General features: G+C 40.4%; 1 protein-coding gene across 1 annotated transcript in view; it reads right to left on the minus strand.

The window, feature by feature from the left end:
- Positions 1-3,069: 3,069 nt before the first annotated feature.
- DHX36 (DEAH-box helicase 36) overlaps positions 3,070-21,349 on the minus strand; it is a 96,081-nt gene continuing 77,801 nt past the window's right edge. The window contains exons 20-25 of the mRNA XM_089672636.1: positions 19,680-19,763; positions 19,478-19,577; positions 19,309-19,399; positions 9,837-9,957; positions 5,988-6,140; positions 3,070-3,843 (exon numbers count right to left, since the gene is read on the minus strand). Of these exons, the coding sequence (XP_089528762.1) occupies positions 3,619-3,843; positions 5,988-6,140; positions 9,837-9,957; positions 19,309-19,399; positions 19,478-19,577; positions 19,680-19,763 (774 nt within the window). The 3' untranslated portion in view covers positions 3,070-3,618. The remainder of the gene's footprint in view (positions 3,844-5,987; positions 6,141-9,836; positions 9,958-19,308; positions 19,400-19,477; positions 19,578-19,679; positions 19,764-21,349) is intronic.

Here is a 21,349-nt window from a genome sequence, read left to right on the forward strand (position 1 = left end):
AAGTGCAATGCAAAGCGTTAGATGCAGTGGTGTAAAGCATGCCACCACTTGACTCTAGAGCAGTGGAGATGTGTTCTCTGGAGTGACAAATCACACTAATCTGCCTGGCAATCCATTGCATGTGTCTGGGTTTGGTGGTTGCCAGGAGAACAGTACTTGCCTGGCTGCATTGTGCCAAGTGTAAAGTTTGGTGGAGGGGGGGTTATGGTGTGGGATTGTTTTTCAGGGGTTGTGCTTGGCCACTTAGTTCCATGGAAGGGAACTCTTAAGGTGTCAGCATACCAAGACATTTTGGACAATTTCATGCTCCCAAATATGTGGGAACAGTTTGGGGATGGCCCCTTCCTGATCCAACATGACTGCGCACCAGTACACAAAGCAAGGTCTATAAAGACATGGATGAGCAAGTTTGGGTTGGAGGAACTTGACTGGCCTGACCTCAACCCAATAGAACACCTTGGGATGAATTAGGAGCAGTCTCGTACAACATCAGTGCCTGACCTCACAAATGCGCTTCTGGAAGAATGGCCAAACATTCCCATAGGCGCACTCCTAAACCTTGTGGACGGCTTTTCCAGGAGAGTTTAAGCTGTTATAGCTGCAAATGGTGGGCCAACTCAATATTGAACCCTACGGACTAAGATTGGGATGCCATTTAAGTTCATGTGCATGTAAAGGCAGGCATCCCAATACTTTTGGTTATATACAGTATATTATATACACACACACGCACCAAACGTGAGATTACAAAGAAAAAGAAAGTATGAGAAAACTAGGGTTGCAAGTACTCGTGCAAATGCTCCCGATACCCAAAACCAATACCTTTGTGGTGCTATTTGAGCCCATACAATATGCTTGCAGACATTGAAGAGCTTGTACCTCTGTCCACAAAATGCTTGGCATTCTGCAAGCTGACTTTCCTCCATTTCACCTTCCCCCTTTGGGTACAAAGAGACCAACAAGACCCTGTTAAAAAACATACCCTGTTCATGAACAGTGTGCAGTCTGATGACTGGGTCACTCTTGAAATAATTTTCACTCCCCAGAAAATCTTTACTGAACTCCTTTACTGTCCTGTTCCCTGAGATATGGCATTTATAGGCAAGTCAAAATTTCTCTTTTTTTCAAATTCCTTTAATAGACCAAGATGTCCAGGAAAAGTGAACCAGCAAAAGTAAAAAATGTTGCTGTAACTGCTTAAAAAGCGTTTGCTGGAGTTCAACTTTAATATGTTAGTCAAGCCCATCTAATTCTGAAACTTCATCTAATACTACCTTTTCCCCAAGGCTGACAATGCTGCTGTCTAAAGGTGTCTCCATTGCTCCTCCTTTCAGACTAGGGACACCCAAAAGAGAAGCAGCATGTTGCTGGCTGGATCACCAGGTGAAAATAAATTAAAAAAAGCTTAAGTAAAGAAAACTAATGCCACCATCACATTTGACTTATTTAAAGGCCAAGTTCACCTTTTGGAGAATGTTACCCATTACATATGGGTATGACATATGTAGACTAACACGCTCCAAGCATCTGATAGTGGGTGCAATGCTCTGCAGGCTCCTTAGAAAAAAAATAAATACTTGCACATTTTTTTACCTGCAAAAACGTGTGCATTTATTTATTTTTTTCAAATGGGGAATTTATCTTTTAACCCCTTCGTGCCCGAGGGTAAAACTAACCTTAACGTCCAAGCACATTGTGCAACTTTGACATGTGTTAGCAAAACCGTACATATCACCGCAACTACATTGTGCATCCAGATGGATTATACCTTGTTTTTTCAGGACAAATTTGGCTTTCAATTGGTGGTAAATGGTAATGGATATCTCCTGATTTTTTGTTATCAAAGGAAACTTGGCCCAAAATACTAACTTTTTTTTTTTTTTTTTTTTTTTAATTTAGCTGTATATTTCTTGCTACTACCATAACCTACCACCAAAGAACAACCCCAAATAATTTCTCCTGCTCCTGATGATCGCAGCAATACCAGATATGTGTATGTTATTTGTACCCGTAGTACAGTCCAGAAACCATAGTGTGCATTTTGCTTTCTTTTTATCCTGCCACTGACACAAATTTAAAAATTAAAAGAAAAAAAAAAAATCCGACCCCCCAAAAAAAATACTGACCCTGACCTTAAGCCAGATACTAACCCTGGCACTGAACTAGATCAAACCTTTTTTTTTTAAATTATATTTATACACACACTTTTTTTTTTCTCTCTGGAGGACAGAGACAGATACAATGTATCTCTTCCTTCCATTCAGAGAAAACACAGAGGGGGGGCTTCAGAGTGACCGATCACTGTGATAGCCAATCAGAGGCTATCACAGCAATCAGGTGACCTGGAATCGGGAGATCCGAGTCCTGATTTCTAGAACAGGACTCGGGGTTTTCAATGAGACCCATCTCTGTGCTGGGAGCACGCGGTGCGGTGCCCTCCCGGCACAAAGACAAGTACCCATATTAGTGGCCCCACGGAAAAAAGCCCAGTCAAGTGGGGCTGCATATTTGCGTACGGTTGGCATGAAGGGCTTAAGTATTCCTGGGTCGGTTTCAGCAAGCATGGGTTTATGACTTTGGATAGGTTTTTCTTCACATAGAACTCGGGGCAGTTTACAAATCATAAAAATTGTATCCTCTCCAGATAAAGGATTTCATGATTGTTTTGTCAAGGGGATGATCCACCAGGAAGATTGACATTATTCCACGGTCTAGCAGCAGCCATCACTCTGATCCTACTCTCTCCAGGGCTGGAATCTAGGCAGGCACTCCTTACCTCATCATACAGGAATGGTCATCACAAACAAGAAACTGTTTCGGGAAAAATAATGCTGTAAAATGCTTTGGGCCTGTAGCAAGTTAAGCCCATCTCAGGCAATGTACTGCCTTCACTGTGTTGAGAATGACAAACTAGCTATTGCACTGTTTACAATTTGAAAAAGTTTTTTTTGGAAGTTGAGTTTTTCCCAAACCACAACTTCCAAGTTGAAGTTTTAACCCTAGGTGGTGGGCCTGTGTAACACACATTCTTGGAAAGACAAAGGCAAATAAGCAAGTAATCAAAGAAGATTAGAAAAACAGATTTTTTTATTAGTAGAGAAAACAATGCATTAGCAGGGCAAGCTTGGAATTTATGGAAAAAAGGTTTCTCCTTTGTGACATGTCTCCCCCTGTCCTTCATGTGCACCCTCAGAGCATAGCATATGAGGCAATACATTTGATATGAACATAAATAATAAGCTGACTGTATTTTGAACATACTGAACAAATGTGAGAAAGCAAGAACCTCACAACAGTTCTTTAACAAGGCTTACAGCTATAGTACAGACATTAAACATAAAACATTCACTTTTGGGATGAAAGGAATTTATCAACCTACTTTTATTCAACATCTGAATATATTCTTGCAGGTGCCTAAATTACAGTCACATATACTGTTGAGCACAGTAATGCCATTTCAGAACCATGTACAAAACCATGGAAAGCCATTTACAGACCATGAATGGACCAGCACCCCAATGTACAAATTACATTTCTCACAGTTCTTCTGCATCAGTGACATAGCGTGAAGGTCCCTCTAGTGGTGGACAAAGTAATTGCTGTTCAACATCAATAAAATCAGCTGCTTGTTGAATACATCTGAAAATTAGCAGCACAAGACCAAGTTTTCTTCTGCTGAATTCGAGGGGCAAAATTCTTGGCCTCTCCGTTCTCTTGGGTAGTTATTAGATCAATAATAGCTGAGAGAACAGCACAGTCTCTTGACTCTTTTTCACTCCAATCTACAGGCTGAGGACTTTCAATTTTATCTTGCAAAAGGGAATCAAGCTCTGTCTTCAAATCCTACAATACAAAAGACATAGTACATAAAACACAATCACAATACATTTCTTGAAGGATGTATCCTACCCTCTGCAAGCATTTTTTGGGGTCTCTGGCACCCTCCAGCCTTTGACTCCACATATATATTGGATTTTGCAGAGCTCCTTATGGGGAATGATACACAAAGGATAGTTAAAGTGGTTGTAAAACTCAGAATGAGTCACTCAAGTTTTCCTGACACCAAGAGAAAAATGGTGACAGGAGGGACCTTTGATTGACAGACTCAGCTCTGTTCCTGTGTGCTCTGTCTCTTTCCTCCAATCAGCGCTGATGTAAACCTCAGCTGCCTGACCCCTGCTTTTCAGAGCTGAGAGATCCTGTGTAAATTCTGCACTTTGAATGGATGTTAGGGAAAACAACTGTAGATACACAGATACAGCTTATATAGGAGGATTTGTTACATCTCTGTGCATCATCTGAGGCCAGTCACTTCACTGGGTATACGTAAGGGTTTACAACCACTTTACTGCTGGTCTTACAGATTGTAGACTACTGATTCTACAACAGCAGAAATAGGGCACACACACAACTGTTTCAGCTAAATTCCATCATCACATCCATTGGGAGTACAGGATATAAAAAAAGTCATATACCACAACACTGTGGAAAACTTTCTGCATTAACTAGAATGATTCTGGCAGCAGTACAGCGACTTCCTGGCCCATTCCTGGAACAAAATCGACTGCTGCTCAGCCATTCACAGGAAGCCTTGTATTTTTATGACTGAACACAAGTATTCGTCAAATTGGTCAACATAGGGATTGTGTCCCACACCGGGGGCTCCTATGCATGAAAACTTTGATTGCGATACATGTTACATATCGCCACACATGTCAGAGTGAGAGCAATATTACTGGCACCAGACCTCCTCTGTAACACCAAACAGATGACCTATAGGGGGCTTTTAAAGCATTGCCTATGGAAAATATGGCATACTGAAATTTGTCGCCATTTCACAGGTGCACACAAATTTAAGGCTTGACATGGTTGATATCCATTTACTCGGTACAACCTCATCTTTTATGTTTTCCAAAAAATGGGTAATTTATTTCGTGTTTATGCTCGAAAATTAGCTTTAGTGAATTTTTTACTGAAATTTTGATTTCCTAGACCTTTGCGAGAATATTGTGTGACATAAAAAATTGCAACTACCATTATTTTGATCTCTAAGGTGTCTGCTTTCAGAAAATATATAGTGCTTTGAGGTTCATACAATCTTCAGGCCAAAAAACGTAAAAACGGCTCTGACAACGAAAAAGGCTAAGGAACAAGAAAAGAAATTACTTATTTGTGATGTACATGTGAAATGCCAAGAAAGAACTTGGTTTCTATTTTACAAAAAAACAAAAACCAGCAATGAGTAAAGTAAGGACAGTGTGGAACCAGCAGCTAAAATATTAAATTGATAGATCTTTGGATCTAGTCTGTTTACTTGAGGGTATTCCCACTAGGTATAAATGCACAGTAAGGCCCATGACCAGGGGGTTTTCTCACCCCTCTTATAAATGCACTAGGGCTACTATGTCCTTGTGCATGTAGTGGGTCGAGAATTCTCAGTGAATCATAATATTTTACAAAAGAAAGCAGGGTGGTCTTTGCTCTTCCTATGAAAGATTACTAAGGAAAGTAATGCTAATATCGCCACGTCCTGTCTATAAATAATTGTTCCACTGTTAGCGGACCAACTGCTATGTCCCTGTGCAATGTGCTTCGATATAGCCGCTTGTAGTCTCCACAACAATGCTTCAAGGCAACAACACAGGAGCATAATTGAGACTGTATAACAGAAGGACCCCTATAGCAGGGTCACTGTGTAATATTTCAAAGAAAGTTATATATCAAACTTTAAAAAACACATTTTGGATTTACATCAACATTTTAAGTCTTGTATAATTTTCTAGTGAATGGATTTAGGTCTAGTTTAAGTGCTCATAAAAGAAATGGAACTTAGAAAAATTCTGATGGGGTAATGGATGGTGGCTTGATATTAACAGAAAAAGGAATATGAAAGATGGTTGCAGACTTTCTACTACATCAGGACTATGGGAAGTATGTAGTAAAGTTTGAGGGTCTGTATTGTCGAGGGGTTATAGCAGTAGCATTACCTTGACAAGGTGTGCAATCCGAGCAGGTGATTGAAAAACAATCCATTCATCCACAGCAATAGTGTCCTGTCCTTGGTCCTTCTGGATGGAAATATCTCCTCCAAAGAAAAGTAGTGAATATGGAGTGACCTCTGTGCAGTCATATAGGTAAATCTGTAGTGATTGAAACATCACAATAAGTAGTTGTAAACAACAACGTGACTTTCATCAACAGAGATCTTTGTGAATGTTTAAAGACAATCTATGAATCTAATTGTTTAACCAGTAAAGCTCCAGAGACACCATCACATTTCATGATACACAATATTTATTCAGCCATTTATCGAACACAAACTTTCAGGAAAAGTACACTTAAATGAATTTTAATGCACACAAACAATATAATATCACATTTTTTGGTAAAATATAAAAGGTGATTTTGTGTTGAGCAAACAGAAACCAAACATGCCAAAATGTAAAACATTGTGCACGTCTGTGAAATGGGAACACACTATGGTGCCTAAGATTACCCATAGTCAACACTTTAAAAGCCTTTACAGGTTAGCAATTTAGCGTTAAACGTGAGCTATGATGCTAGAATTATTGCACTCAGTCTGATATCTGCATGGATACCTCACATGCGTTGTGCAATCACTGTTCTGTTTATGCAGTTATGTCGATATATATCTGAACACAGACACAATTTTCATACTTTTGCTCTGTATGCCACCAGAATAAATTAAAGCAAAACAATCCAAATGAATCTGAAGTGCAGACTTTCAGCTTTAATTCAAGGGGTTGAATATCAAGCACAAATTTTAGGAACTGAAACCATTTTTATACACAGTCCCTCCATCTTCAAGGGCTCAAATATAATTGGACAAATGAATATAATCATAAATAAAATGTTCATTTTTAATATTTTGTTGATAATCGTTTACCGACAATGACTCCCTGAAGTCTGGAACCCATTGACATTACCAAAGACTGGGTTTCCTCCTTTCTGATGCTTTGCCAGGCTCTTACTGCAGCTGTCTTCAGTTGTCCTTTGTTGTCTGTCTTTAGGTTTGCCTTCAGCAAGTGAAATGCATGCTCAGTTGGGTTTAGATCAGGTGATTGACTTGGCCATTGCAGAATATTCCACTTCTTTCCCTTCAAAAGCTCCTGGATTGCTTTTTCAGTGTGTTTTGGATCATTGTCCTACTGTACTATGAAGTGCCGTCCAACTGTGCTGCATTTGGCTGAATCTGGGCTGACAGTACATCTTCAAACACTGCAGAATTCATCCGGCTGCTTCTGTCTTCTGTCACATCATCAATAAACACCAATGACCAAGTGTCACTGGAAGCCATGCATGCCCATGCCATCACACTGCCTCTACCATGTTTTACAGATGACGTTGTATGCTTTGGATCATGAGCTGTTCCAAGCTTTCTCCACACTTTTTCCTTCCCGTCATTCTGTACAGATTAAGCTTAGTTTCATCCATCCAAAGAATACTTTTCCAGAACTGGTCTGGCTGTTTTAGATGTTTTTTTGGCAAAGTCTAAGCCGGCTTTTCTATTCTTCAGGCTTATGAATGGTTTGCACCTTGTGGTGAACCATCCGATTTGCTCTCATGAAGTCTTCTCTTGTTTGTAGACTTTGACAATCATACGCCCACCTCCTGGAGAGTGTCCTTCACTTGTCTGGATGTTGTGAATGGGTTTTTCTTTACCATAGAGAGGATCCTGCGATCATCCAGCACTGTTGTCGTCTGTGGACATCCATGCCTTTTTATGTTTATGAGCTCACCGGTGCATTCTTCTTTCTTCCGAATGTACCAAACTGTTTGGCTACTCCTAATGTTGCTGCTATCTCTCTGATGGGTTTGTTTAGTTTTTGAAGCCTTACAAATGGCTTGTTTCACTTGCATGGACAGCTCTTTGAACGCATAATGTAGGTTCACAGTAATACATTCCAAATGCAAATACCACACTTAGAATCAACTCCAGACCTTTTACCTGCTTAATTGATGAAGAAATAACAAAAGAGTAGCCCACACCTGGCCATGAAACAGCTTTTGATTCAATTGTCCAATTACTTTTGGTCCCTTGAAAAAGGGGGATGGCTACTCTTAAGAGCTGTAATTCCTAAACCCTTCCTCCAGTTTGGATGTTCATACCCTCAAATTAAACCTGAGAGTGTGCACTTTCAGCCCATATCCATTATATAACTATAGCTTGAATATGTTTTGGTAAATACCTGGAGAAAACTAAAACTGTGCATGTGTCCAAATATATATGGACCTAACTGTATATGCATGATGGACGTACATGAACATTTGCATATGAACATGGGGGAAAACATTTTTTTAAACTTTTTTTTCAGTTAACTTTATTGCTATTACAAGGGGTGAACAAGGCCCTTTGTGATAGCTTTGGGCAGTGAATTATTCCTTATGGAGAAATCAGTGGTCTACTAGACCCTGGATATTTCCCTTGCCCTTCAAAGCATCTCAGCAAACACAGATCATGTTTCAACAGATACTTTCCTGGTTGTAAACGTCAGAGAAAGACAGCTCTGAAGCTGGAAGTGACGAAATCCTTGTCACTTCTGGCTTTGTTCATCATAGGGGAGATAGGGGAACAGATTCCTTTATCTCTTCTATGGGCAGCAAACCCGACGGTTTACAGCGGTTCCAAGCACAGAGGTGAAGGCTGATCACCGTCTCTAAAAAAAAAAAAATTATACCAGGATAATGGCCACAGCTGCAGCCATGATCGTGGTATAACCACTTGCTGTCCAGGACATTCACATATGTACAATGGACAGCAAGTAGTTAAACAGGACTAATTAGATAAATCAAGCAGTGAAAAAAAATTAAAATGTATCAATTTCTGTTTACAGTTTAATTATCACTGTTACACTTAACAGCAGCTCTGCTACATAGATAGGAACCTAGCTTGCAAAGCTGACTTCAGATCCCAGCAGCCACACTTGTGGGCAAACACCTGCCACTCCAGCAGCTATGTGGCACACTCTAGGTCAGCAATGGGCAAACTACGGCCCGCGGGCCGTATACGGCCCGGCGGACCTTTTAATCCGGCCCGTGGAGCGTGGTACTATCAGGATGGCTGTCAGGATGTGTGTAGGCGGGGCAGCGTGACGAACGTGAGGGGAGCTAGGCTACTCTCACAGTCCGCCCTGAAGACCGGAACGGCGCGGGAACACGGCGAGAGGAACGCGCGGAGCAAAGGTAAGTGAATGAATTACTATGGGGGATGAATTACTATATGGGGGATTAATTACTATGGGGGATGAATTACTATATGGGGGGGTGAATTACTATATGGGGGATGAATTACTATAGGGGGGATGAATTACTATATGGGGGATTATTTACTATGGGGGATGAATTACTATATGGGGGATGAATTACTATATGGGGGATGAATTACTATGGGGGATGAATTACTATATGGGGGATTAATTACTATGCTTACTATGGGGGAATATTACTATACTTACTATGGATGACACATACACATCATTCATCTACTCTTGGTCCGGCCCCCGGGTCCAATATATGAACCCATTGCGGCCCTCAAGTCAAAAAGTTTGCCCATCCCTGGTCTAGGTCCTTAACTGGTAAAATAATACATTAGAACTGGACACAACCCAAAAGCCAGCTCATTTTTGTATAGGTGTTCCCTCCTAATGTTTGGAATTCATTCATTGCATTGTGCTATAGAAGGCCATAAACCCTGACTCCATGAAATCACCTTTAGGCTCCCAATTCCTGAAGTATATTTGTTTACACTCTAAAATATTTTTGTGCTCTAACAAGTTGTAAAACACAGGCTGAATAAATTAAGAGGAGATACTTGCACTACTGGTTTTCATCTTCAGGTGGTAGACCAGCCAGGAGTAGTGAAACTCTGTCTCTTCCACATTGACTGATTTGGGATGAATGCAGACCTTACCATCTGGTTTTGTGTAAACTTTGACCCTAATGAAAATATATTATGTTAATATTTTAAATACAACCTTATGATAAACCCAAAATTACAATAAATTGTCAAACCATCGTGCTAGTGCCACTGTGATCCACACATTGTAAACTGTATTTTTGAGGGGTAAACTGTGAGAAGCCTCAGACTGAAGTACTTCCTGATTTTCTCTTTCCCTTGCGGCCTCTTAAAGTGGTTCTAAAGCCTAAACATTTTTTAGCTTAACGCATTCCCTCCATGAAGGTAAAAAATATTTAGGTAGCACAATTGCCCACTTTGCCTCCCTTATACTTACCTCACTTGATCCAGTGCTGTGCCCAGCTGGAGTCTTCTCACACAGGAACCGAACAGGCAGCAGCGTAAGCCACTGGCTCGTATTGCTGTCAGTCAAATTCAGTGAGGAGGGATGAGTGAGTAGGGGGCAGGGCCGAACCATGCATTCTGTGTTTATGGATGCAAGCAGTGCAGCTCCAGATCAAGCATGCAGGTGTGCCACTATAGGATACTACTTCCTATGATGACACACAGAGGAGTCAGGAGTGTCAGCGGGGCACTCAAGAAATGGAGATTTTGGGGACTGTGCAATTCTATTGAAAAGAGCAAGAAAGTATAAATCTTTTTGTTTAACCACTTCCAGACCGGACACTTTTACCCCCTTCCTGACCAGGGCAATTTTCAGCTTTTAGCGCTATCACACTTTGAATGACAATTGCGCGGTCATGCAACACTGTACCCAAATTATTTTTTACCTTTTTTTGAGACAGATAAAGCTTTATTTTGGTGGTATTTATTCACCGCTGGGATTTTTATTTTTTTTGCTATGTAAATGAAAAAGTCCAAATTTTTTTTAAAAAAGTGTTTTAATAAAATTTTGCAAATAAATAATATTTCGTCATAAATCTTGGCCAAAATTTATTCCGTTATCTTTTTAGTAAAAACAAAAATAAATCCAAATTAGTTTATAACCAAAAATTATAATTTTTAAACTTTTTTTTTACATTTTTATTTTATTTTTTTATATATATATATTTTTTTTACATACGGTCACCCTAGCAGTACAGTGTCACCATGGTGACACTGTACTACTTGTGGGGGGTGATGAAGTTTTTTTTACACCGATTGCTTTTACACCCATATAGGATGTAAAAGCAATCATTTCTCTTTCTCTCTGTCTGCATTCTTGCAGTCATTGAGAAGTATTGAGTGAGCTGTGATTGGTCACAGCTTGTCACATGGTACAAGGCTGTTGTGAATAGCCTTGTACCATGTGACCTCTGTGATCATTCACAGATTTCACGTGTAGTAAGCAATGATGTCACAAGTGACATCCTGCTTACTACTTTGCATGTGATCACTGATTGGCCAATCAGTGATCACATGATCGGGACCTCGTACAGAGGTCCCGGCCGACGATCGGTGTTTCACTGTGTCCGGAGGACACAGCGGGCACCGGGTCGCGGTGCTGCGTGCTCCCAGGGAGCACGCACAAGCAGGGTGCGGGGAGGCCGTTTATAAACGGCCACCTGACCCTGCACTGCCACCGTCCGGCCGTTTATATAGAATTGCCGGTCGGGAAGTGGTTAAATGACTTTAAACCCTGTGAGACTTTGCACATTAATGTGCAGCTAAAGGTGGGGAGGAGATGCTGAACATCACATGATTAGCAGTCCGAAGTGTGGACTTTTTATTGTACGCCTGTCATGAGAAATGTATTAGGTACTGCCATTTCTGGCCTACAAAAAAAAAATCAAGTTGCCTGGAAGTGTTTGGCTGCAATGATTTCCAGTTACACACCTGGAACAAGCATGCTGTAAATATGTTCCAGTAAAATATCATCTCATTCATTATAACCTGCTTTAGTCAATGACTAAACACTGAACCAAAAGTATCAGGAAAAAGCCAGGAAACTAACATACTCAAAAGGAGAGTTAAAAAAACAGCAAATTGCATGATGCTGTAAAAAAAAAAAAAAAAACTACATTAGTTACAGCATTGAGACATACCAAGCATCACTCACAAATATACAGTGGACAACACCAGGTTCTCCATAATATAACATAGCTGAGGTAATGTTTCCATACACTCCATTGCACTGTACAGAGTTAAATGAGCAATACAGAATATATGGTTAGAATGGCCCTTATTTAAGTAAGGTACACTTTAAGAAAATTCAACGTGAAATTCTGACAACCTTGTCTGAGGGAGGGATGAAATTACAGATTTTTGGCATCAATGAACCACAATATATCAAAAACGTATTCCATAAAGACACTCTGTACTGCCTTACATCAACCAGAACTGACACTTGTGAGAATAAAAGTTTGAAATTGACTATGTGTCAATATGGAGAATTACAGACTGTTCTCAGACTGGAACGCATTATTATCACAAAAAATATCTTTAAACCATTCCTTGTAATTGTAAATGTGTAAAGAAATGCATTTTTTTTTAGATGTATGAATAAAATTCATTGCAAACTACAAAGGCTGGAAAAACCCAGTTTCAAAAACTGGGAATTACAATTACATTTTTGATGGTTTTAACCTATTAACCACTTGCCCTCCAGAGGATTTACCCCCCTTCCTGAGCAGGCCATTTTTTGCGTTACGGCACTGCGTTACTTTAACTGACAATTGCGTGGTCATGCAACACTTCATCCAGATAAAATTTACGCCTTTTTTTTTCTATGAATTGAGCTTTCTTTCGGTGGTATTTGATTCTCTGTGCGTTTTTTATTTTTTGCGCTATAAGCAAAAAAAGACTGACAATTTTGAGAAAAAAAACATTATGTTGAACTATTTGCTATTAAACATGTCCAGTACAAAAATTAAAAAAAAAAACAAATTTCACCATAAAGTCAGGCCAAAATGTATTCTGCTACATCTCTTTCCTAAAAAAAAAAATCCCAATACGTGTAAATTAATTGGTTTACGTGAAAGTTACAGCATTTACAAATGGCAGCAAAGATACTGGGATTTTTTTTTTCCCTACTAGTAATGGCGACGATCAGCGACTTTTAGCAGGACTGCGGCGGGCTGACGGGGGGGTGGGGGGGACTTGGGGACTAACTTGGTGTCCCTGACATCCCCAGTGACACCAATACAGTGATCAGTGCTAAAAAAAACAGCACTGGCACTGTACTAATAACACTGAGCAGGAAGGGGTTAATGTGTGAGGCAATAAAGGGTTAACTGTGTGTAGGGAGTGTTTTACTAGGGGGGGGGGGGGGGGGGCGTGCTTCACTGTAAGCACACTGATCGGGATAGCTGTGCTGTGCACAGTCATCCCGATCAGTGTGTCTGAGCTGACAGGGAGGAGAACAAAACAGTCTTCCTCCTCGTGATTGCCATCTGCGGCTGTGAACAGCAGCGCGGGTTGGGCATGTGCCACTACCCAGAAATGCAAAATCACGTGTATATATACGTGATTTTGAACACCCGTGCCACTGTGTAGCAGTATATCTGCGATACGGCGGCGGGTAAGCGGTTTAACCATGTTACAAAATAAACAATTTCAATAATACGTTTTTTTCTTTTAAATTATGCACTTGATGTCTTATAAGTTGCTATGTTTATTATGTCTCATATCTTTGAAATAAGCTCTCAAGCACAGTGCTTTATGTCCATGAAAAAACGAACACTTGTGTAAACAATTATGATGTTCCTACGTTAAAAAAAGATCAGTCTGTCAGATCTGATCTTACAAAACCATCTGTTTCTCAAAAGGATTGTTCAATACAATAAACCAAAAAGGCAGATGTGGTCAAATTTTACTGCATTTTCTGCAAGAAAAAAAAAAAACAATTGATCAAATTGCCTATCTGGTATAATCAGCTTTGGCAACATGCAATTATTTTACAGAAATAATGTTCATAAAGTGCTATATAAATCCTGTATATTAATAACAGATTATATCACTTACTGCTCCATCTAGTGTCCAAAATGCAGTATATATCCTGATTAAGGTATTTCAGACAATCACAGGAAGACATAGTATAAGAGAAAATACATTTGTGCAGCCTGAATCAATACTTGACATTCAAGCAACATTTTTTTTTTTTTTTTTTAACAAACAGACCCATGTGTTTATAACCAGAATAAGATTCAGCTTGATCTGAAAATGTCCGTGGACAATAGAAAATGTTCAGTCACCACACACACATGGTGATCATAGGAGCGTTTGCCAATCAGATATAGATTCTCTGTTTTCCAAGTGTTTACATTTATATAGCAATAATATATTACACTGTGCTTTGCATACTGGAGATTCCCACCTGTCCATATTCCTAGAGAAGTTTCTACCTAATTTGCCTTTAGTCACACAACCACAATTTTGGTTTATATAGAAACCAAATGATCTTGATATCACAACTCTAATTTTCAGGAGGATACGAGTTACAATATGGAGAGAAAAATGAAATTTTTTCACATACCTGTAGAATCCTCTTTTTTGGTCGTACAGTACAGAACACATGCTGTCAATCATAACAGATGGATTATATGCTGCACCTCAAGGTGATTGGACACTGACAAAACCTCCACTCAAAGCTTTAACACTCCCTCATATAACCTCTCTCACCATGTGATTCTCCATTTTGTAACATGCAATGAAGAACCAAAATACACAGAGGGGTGGGTCTTGTGTCCTGTACTATACTCCAGAAAAGGATTTGTTACACGTATGTAAAAAAGTCTATTTTTCTTTATCATACAGTATGGGATCCAGACTGTCAAATGCATTCCTGATATCAATCATTGCCAATACTTCCCTTTGTCAAAGGGCCACTATCACTGATCGCACCGATTCCATCTGAAACTTCATGACTTTCAGAAAAAGTCATATCACAATCATTCCCAACCAGGCTTCCTCCAGATGTTGCTATGGATGATTTACCTCCTGTTTGACAGTGCTTGCCTCCACTGACCCCCAATGAACTTCTTTTATCAAGGGTTCCCTCGAGATTTCATAGGGATAAAAATGTTGAGGCTGGTTTAATGATTTGAGGTCCATAAAAAGTCAGACCTTCCTGTTTGGTTTGGGTACAATAAACAAGTTCAAGTAGAACCCTCAAAACCTCACTTCCTCAGGGACCTGTATTACAGCTCCATAAGCCTGAAGTTGGGATACAGCATTTAGCAAAACTGCTCTGTGCTGTGGAGATGAAAGCACATTTGATGGCCAAAAACAGGGTGACGGATGACTCAGATTCCAGTTTGTAATCAGAGGACCCAGAAGTCAGAGATCTTATCTTCTTGCAACAAATGTGTGCAATGGCAAGTAAACCCCTCCCCCCTGCAAAAAAAATGTGGGAATGCCCCTTTGTTGTTAAGAGGACTTGAGACCGGGTTTGGTGAATTTGGAAGACCATGACTTGTGTCGAAACCAGGTTTAGCCATGGATGCAGATTCCTGGGGGTAACAAAAGGATGATTTATACTGCGCTACAGGGTCCGGCTCACCGGTAGAGACCCTCACTGTTGTCTCTCTGGGCAAAAAAAATAGGAGTATTTTTCCCAACTATTATCTTCTTGCTATAAGAATCCAAGGAATCCCCGATAGAGGCAATCGCCTTTAAATGGCATCCTTTCTAATCTTTTCTTACAGGTTTGTTCAGTGGACCAACATTGCCAACAGAGAATTCTTTGCATCTATACAGACAGAAATACAATATGAGATAGCTGACAATGCATTTGTCATTCTGTCCACACAATAGACTAAGGCTGCCAGAAACTGGTCGAAATGATGTTGAAAAGAGGGGCTATATCTAGTACTACTAGAGTTCCAGGCTAGGAAATATGAGAATCTTGACAAAGCAACAAAGCAAGAGATAGCTGGATTTACCTTGGGCAAAAAATTATTTTGAGAATTTCTCGTCTATTGGGTATGGTTGCTCCAAGAGCATAAAACTCTTCCGGATGTATCCAATCTTCATACAAAACATCCCTGACTAACACATGAACAGGAAACACATTAGGATACTTGTTTTTCTATTATCAAAGAACCTATACTGGCACTTTTGGGTCCTCAGGCACCTTAGAGTCTAACCTGACATTTGCGCACCTCCTCTATAAGCACTGAATTAAATATATTTTCATTCTAGCTACACCGTGGCAAAAAAGCCTTCTTTCACATATGAATTATTTGAATCAGAAGGATTTCCCCTAGTAACATCAACCTCCTCTACATCTGAGCAGTCAGAAACCCCTGGTTCAGAAGGTAGAGAGGACACAGAGGGGCTGTGATCCCTTGACTTATGGCTTTAGAAAGGAAATGGTGACATTTTTCCAAAGACTATATTGGTGGAAAATTCTTCTTTGCTCAGTCTACTCTGCCTCTGAGGACAGAAGGAGCCCAGATGGTCTGATCGAGGTAGAAATCCGAGAAGCCTGGCCCCCTGCATGAAAAAGCATAATGCCTGGGACAGTAGAGAGTGACTATCTCGGCCAAATCGGTTCTTCACCTCTTTTCGATGTCATCCATGTTGCTTAATCCCCTGTGGGGCACTCATGGTTAGCAGGAAAGAGATTAGCACAGTGCCCTGTCCCCTGAAGGTACAATGTGATTTCAGGTGGAACTGAACCGCTCCTGCTCTATATGGCCTTGAGGGGCAGAGGGGACCTGATCTGGAGTCATCTGCCTTGTGTCCTCTCTGCGAATGTCTGTCCGCCATCCTTGGGGGAATGGTGCCCACATCTGCAGTCTATGACCTCCATGCCTGCGCTGTATAGGACAAAATGAAACCCCCATATACGCCAAGAAGGGGCAGGAGTACTAAGATGGCACCTGCATCATTCGGGAGTAGCAAGATAGTCACTGCATATGCGCCCAAGCCTCTAAAATGGTGTTTATGCAGCGTGACCAAAGCATGGGGGAGTCCAGCTGGTTCACCATAGGAGTGAGGCAAAGCCTTTTTAAAAGGGCCTGCTGCTCCATGCCTACAAATACTTAGGCGCACAGTCAATCTTGGAAAACATTCCTCCCCAGCTGTTCTGGCTGATGTTAATGATCCGACACCAGTGACTGCGCTACCTTGGACGCAATTCCAGGTACAAGTCACTACTGTATCACAACACTCTGGCTTAACCCACTTTGGTCAGGCCTATCCTCCTGCTCTGGAAATCCTCAAGAATTGAGTTCCACCACAAGTGGACCTCAGCCTTGGGACCTGTAGAGCACACAGCAGTGACACAAGCTGTACCAAGTACCCAGGTGTGTCGCCTTTTAGACCGGGTTTAGAGTAGTCTCAACATAACAGGCCAGCCCCACTCCTGACTTCATGTGGAGTCCAGGTACAGTCTCCATAGCAAAAAGCCAGGGGGCACTGATCTGAAAAACTGACACCTCTGCAGCAATCACCTGGGGCATTGAGATGGGCTATATGAGGCAGTGACTTTGCCAGTGTCAATCACCTGAGGGTGCAACATATATCCCATCTGTCATGTTTGACAGGCTGTGCCTGTAAAGTACGATAAACAAAGACAAACATCATGCAGATATTTAATGAGGACTAGGTGACATCAGTTATCAGCACAGAGGAATATTGAGGGAGAGATTCTTTATGGTAAGAATTGATAACCTGTGGAACAAGGGTAACAATAGCAAAATCATTAACCAGATTAACCACAAGCCTACAGGGCACTTATACCATCTTCCTGCCCAGGCCAATTTCCAGCGCTGTTGCACTTTGAATGACAATTGCGCGGTCATGCAACACTGTACCCATATGAAATTGTTGTCTTTTTTTGTGACAGATAGAGCTTTATTTTGGTGGTATATAATCACCTCTGGGTTTTTTATTCTTAAACAAACCAAAAACCACAGAAAATTTTGAAAAAACAACATTTTTTCTTAGTTTTTGTTATAAAATTTTGTAAATAAGTGATTTTTCTCCTTCACTGATGTGCACTAATGAGGCTGCAGTGATGGGCACTGATAGGTGGCACTGACTGGCACTGATGGCTGAAAGGCAGCTCAGATGGGCACTGATATGTGGCACTGACGGACACTGACAGGTGGCACTGCTGGGGCTACACTGATCATCAGTGCTCTGATGATCAGTGTACATGTCCCCTCCACGGAATGCTGATTACCGGCTCTCCTCTCGAGCTGTCAGCGTGACAGCTTGAGTGGAGAGAAATGCCGATAACCGGCATTACCCTGTTTACATGTGATCAGCTGTGATTGGACACAGCTGAATCACATGACCGAGCCGACATCTTCGGCTCTTTCCATGGATCGGTGATCCGCTGTGTCCGAGGGACACAGCGCACCGCCGATTGCCGCGCATGCGCGGTGAGAATGGCAGGACGTCATATGACGTCCTCCCAGAACGAGAGAACCACCTTGCGCCCGTCATTTTACTATATAGCGGATGGGAGGTGGTTAAAATGAACAAGATGTTTTTCTAACACCAAATTGCATTTTTTTATCCCAGAAAAGACATTTTGCCACAGCTGAATTTTGCTTGCCTTCTGGAACAAAACTACCAGAGTTTGTAATGGCAGCAATGATAGAAAACATTTTTAATTTGTTACTCAATATTTTTCACATAATTTTTTTCTCTGAACCAAACTTGCTAAGTTTGTAATAGGTTGAACCTGATTGATGTTTTTTTCCACACGAGTTACCTATGTAACCATATTGGTCTGGTTGGATTTTTATATTTAAAAAGCCAATGCTGCATATTAAAAAAAACTACTCACAACACCACTATTAGCACTGTTCTTAAAAAAACACTTCAGTATTCAGTGCAAGGTGACATCGTGTTTGTGAATAGCAGCCCCCCATATCAGAAATACGCCTTATGCCAGTGCTCCTTTGCTGCTCCAGCCTACATAACACTAGTGCTTACAGGTATGAAGGAGCATGTGCAAACGAATAGAGGGAGCCAGTAACTCAAAGCATCCATGGACGTCTTTATTTGCTACAGAGCAACAAACGTGTAAAAACAGCATACATGTTTCGGCGTGTAGCCTTAATCATGGCTATATTCGTTTTGATTTGTTGTAAGACGACACTTGGAGCCTGAGCACCGACACTGCAGACTCTTGATTTGATATCACTGAAACCCTGATGCGAGTGTTGCTTCTCTCTCATTCTTATGGAGGAGCATGTGACCTCCATATGTGACAGTGCTGGGGTCTAGTAGTCAACCTTTAGGACCACAACAGTTATATGGCCAAAGAAGTGTTGGTAAGGCGATTTTAACTGGGATGAGGCTAGCAAGCTACAAAACACAGTCCTTACAACAGCAAACTGATAGTATCTCTTCATGGCCTACTGTTAATAAGTCTTGAACCTTTTCACTGGTCTTTCTAAAAATGCCAAACACTGATATATTCTATCACTTACATTTTTCTCTTTTTACTGAAGTTGGGGCGAATCTTAGCCACTTTTGGATACAATCCAGCACAGATAACTGCCTTGATGAGCTTTTCATTATCTAGAAAACAGAACACCTTATTGAACACTATTAAAAAGTAAAAGTACAGAAAACCAAATATCTAAGATTGCCACTCACCTGAATTGATATTAGCTTTAGAATGCTTTGGATTCTTGCTGATGACAAAGCCTGCGCCAAGCAGGTGTTCAGCAAACTGTCCTTTCATGTTATTTAGCATCTAAAAGGAAAAATTGCTTTACCTTGTAGGGGTGTACTACTGATATGTGCGTTTGAATCACTGACAAAAAATGTTTTCACATAAAGAGAAAAAGGATAGTACCTTGAGTGTATTAGAAGACAGGAAGTTATCCCAGCAGTAGTCTCTCTCTGCTTTTGGGCCATAATGCTTTGATTCCTCCCAGCCCTAAGATGGTAAGCAGAAATATTATTTTTGTAAAATGAATGCTCGATACTACATTATTATTTAATTACAGAAAAATAAACAAACAATAATGTGAACATAAAATCATGACACAAAAGGTGCTGCATTCATTTTAGAACACTATGGGATAATAAAGGATCATCACACGAAAAAAAAAACAAAACACACAAACGGTCAGAATACACATTTGTTTAGTATTTTTTTTATACGGTCACTTCTTTGCACCGGTTTCCTGTGTAGTATCATTATTGTAATGCAAGTTAAGGAGACACTCACAGGGATCTAACTTCAACTGGAACAGGGGTGTTCATAGAATTTAATCATCTTAATTAGTTTTAGCAAAACATCAAATTTATGAAGGTAGGTAGAAAGGAGCGCCCGATACCCAGTGAATGCAAGTTAGAAGGTGAGTTAGTAACCATTATTGAAAGTAGCAACAAGTAATCAATCCAAAGCATTTCAGGGGAATAAAGACTCCCCCTTCCTCAGGGCTATTAGACAAACGAGTGTAGCAGGAGTGTAACAAATATAGAAAAATATGAATATGTAGAAGTAGTAAAAGGACAGCTGAAAATGTATCAGTTACTGTCATTTTTCCATTTATACTTATTCCCATTTTTCTATATACATTTGTTCAAAATAATAGCAGTGTGTTGAAAAAAGTGAATAAAGCTCAAAATCCTTCTAATAGCTTTTATTTCCATACACACAAATGCATTGGGAACACTACAAATTCTATTCCAAATCAAAACATGAAGAAAAATATATCAAATTTGTGTTGTTCCTCTAAAAAAATTGAAGAAAAGTGAATATTAGACTGTTCAAAAAAATAGCAGTGTTTGTATTTTTCTTTACAAACTCAAACATTCACTATATAAACTGAAAAATGTTTGAAGATTTTGCTTTCCTTTGAATCACTTAATTAATATTTAGTTGTATAAGCACTGTTTCTGAGAACTGCTGTACATCTGTGTTGCATGGAGTCAACCAACTTCTGGCACCTGTGAACAGGTATTCCAGCCCAGGATGATTGGACTACATTCCACAGTTCTTCTCTATTTCTTGGTTTTGCCTCAGAAACTGCATTTTTGATGTCACCCCACAAGTTTTCTATTGGATTAAGATCCGGGGATTAGGCTGGCCACTCCATAACGTCAATCTTGTTGGTCTGGAACCAAGATGTTGCACGTTTACTGGTGTGTTTGGGGTCGTTGTCTTGTTGGAACATCCATTTCAAGGGCATTTCCTCTTCAGCATAAGGCAGCATGACCTCTTCAAGTATTCTGATGTATTCAAACTGATCCATGATCCCTGGTATGTGATAAATAGGCCCAACACCGTAGTATGAGAAACATCCCCATATCATGATACTTGCGCAACCATGCTTCACTGTCTTCACAGTGTACTGTGGCTTGAATTCAGTGTTTGGGGGTCGTCTGACAAACTGTCTCCGGCCACTAGACCCAAAAAGAACAATCTTACTTTCATCAGTCCACAAAATGTTGCGCCATTTCTCTTTAGACCAGTCAATGTGCTCTTTGGCAAATTGTAAGCTCTTCAGCACGTCT

Source organism: Staurois parvus, unplaced genomic scaffold, assembly GCF_062004578.1.
Source record: "Staurois parvus isolate SC_StPar_1 unplaced genomic scaffold, SC_StPar_1.0 ptg000131l, whole genome shotgun sequence".
NCBI lineage: Eukaryota > Metazoa > Chordata > Amphibia > Anura > Ranidae > Staurois > Staurois parvus.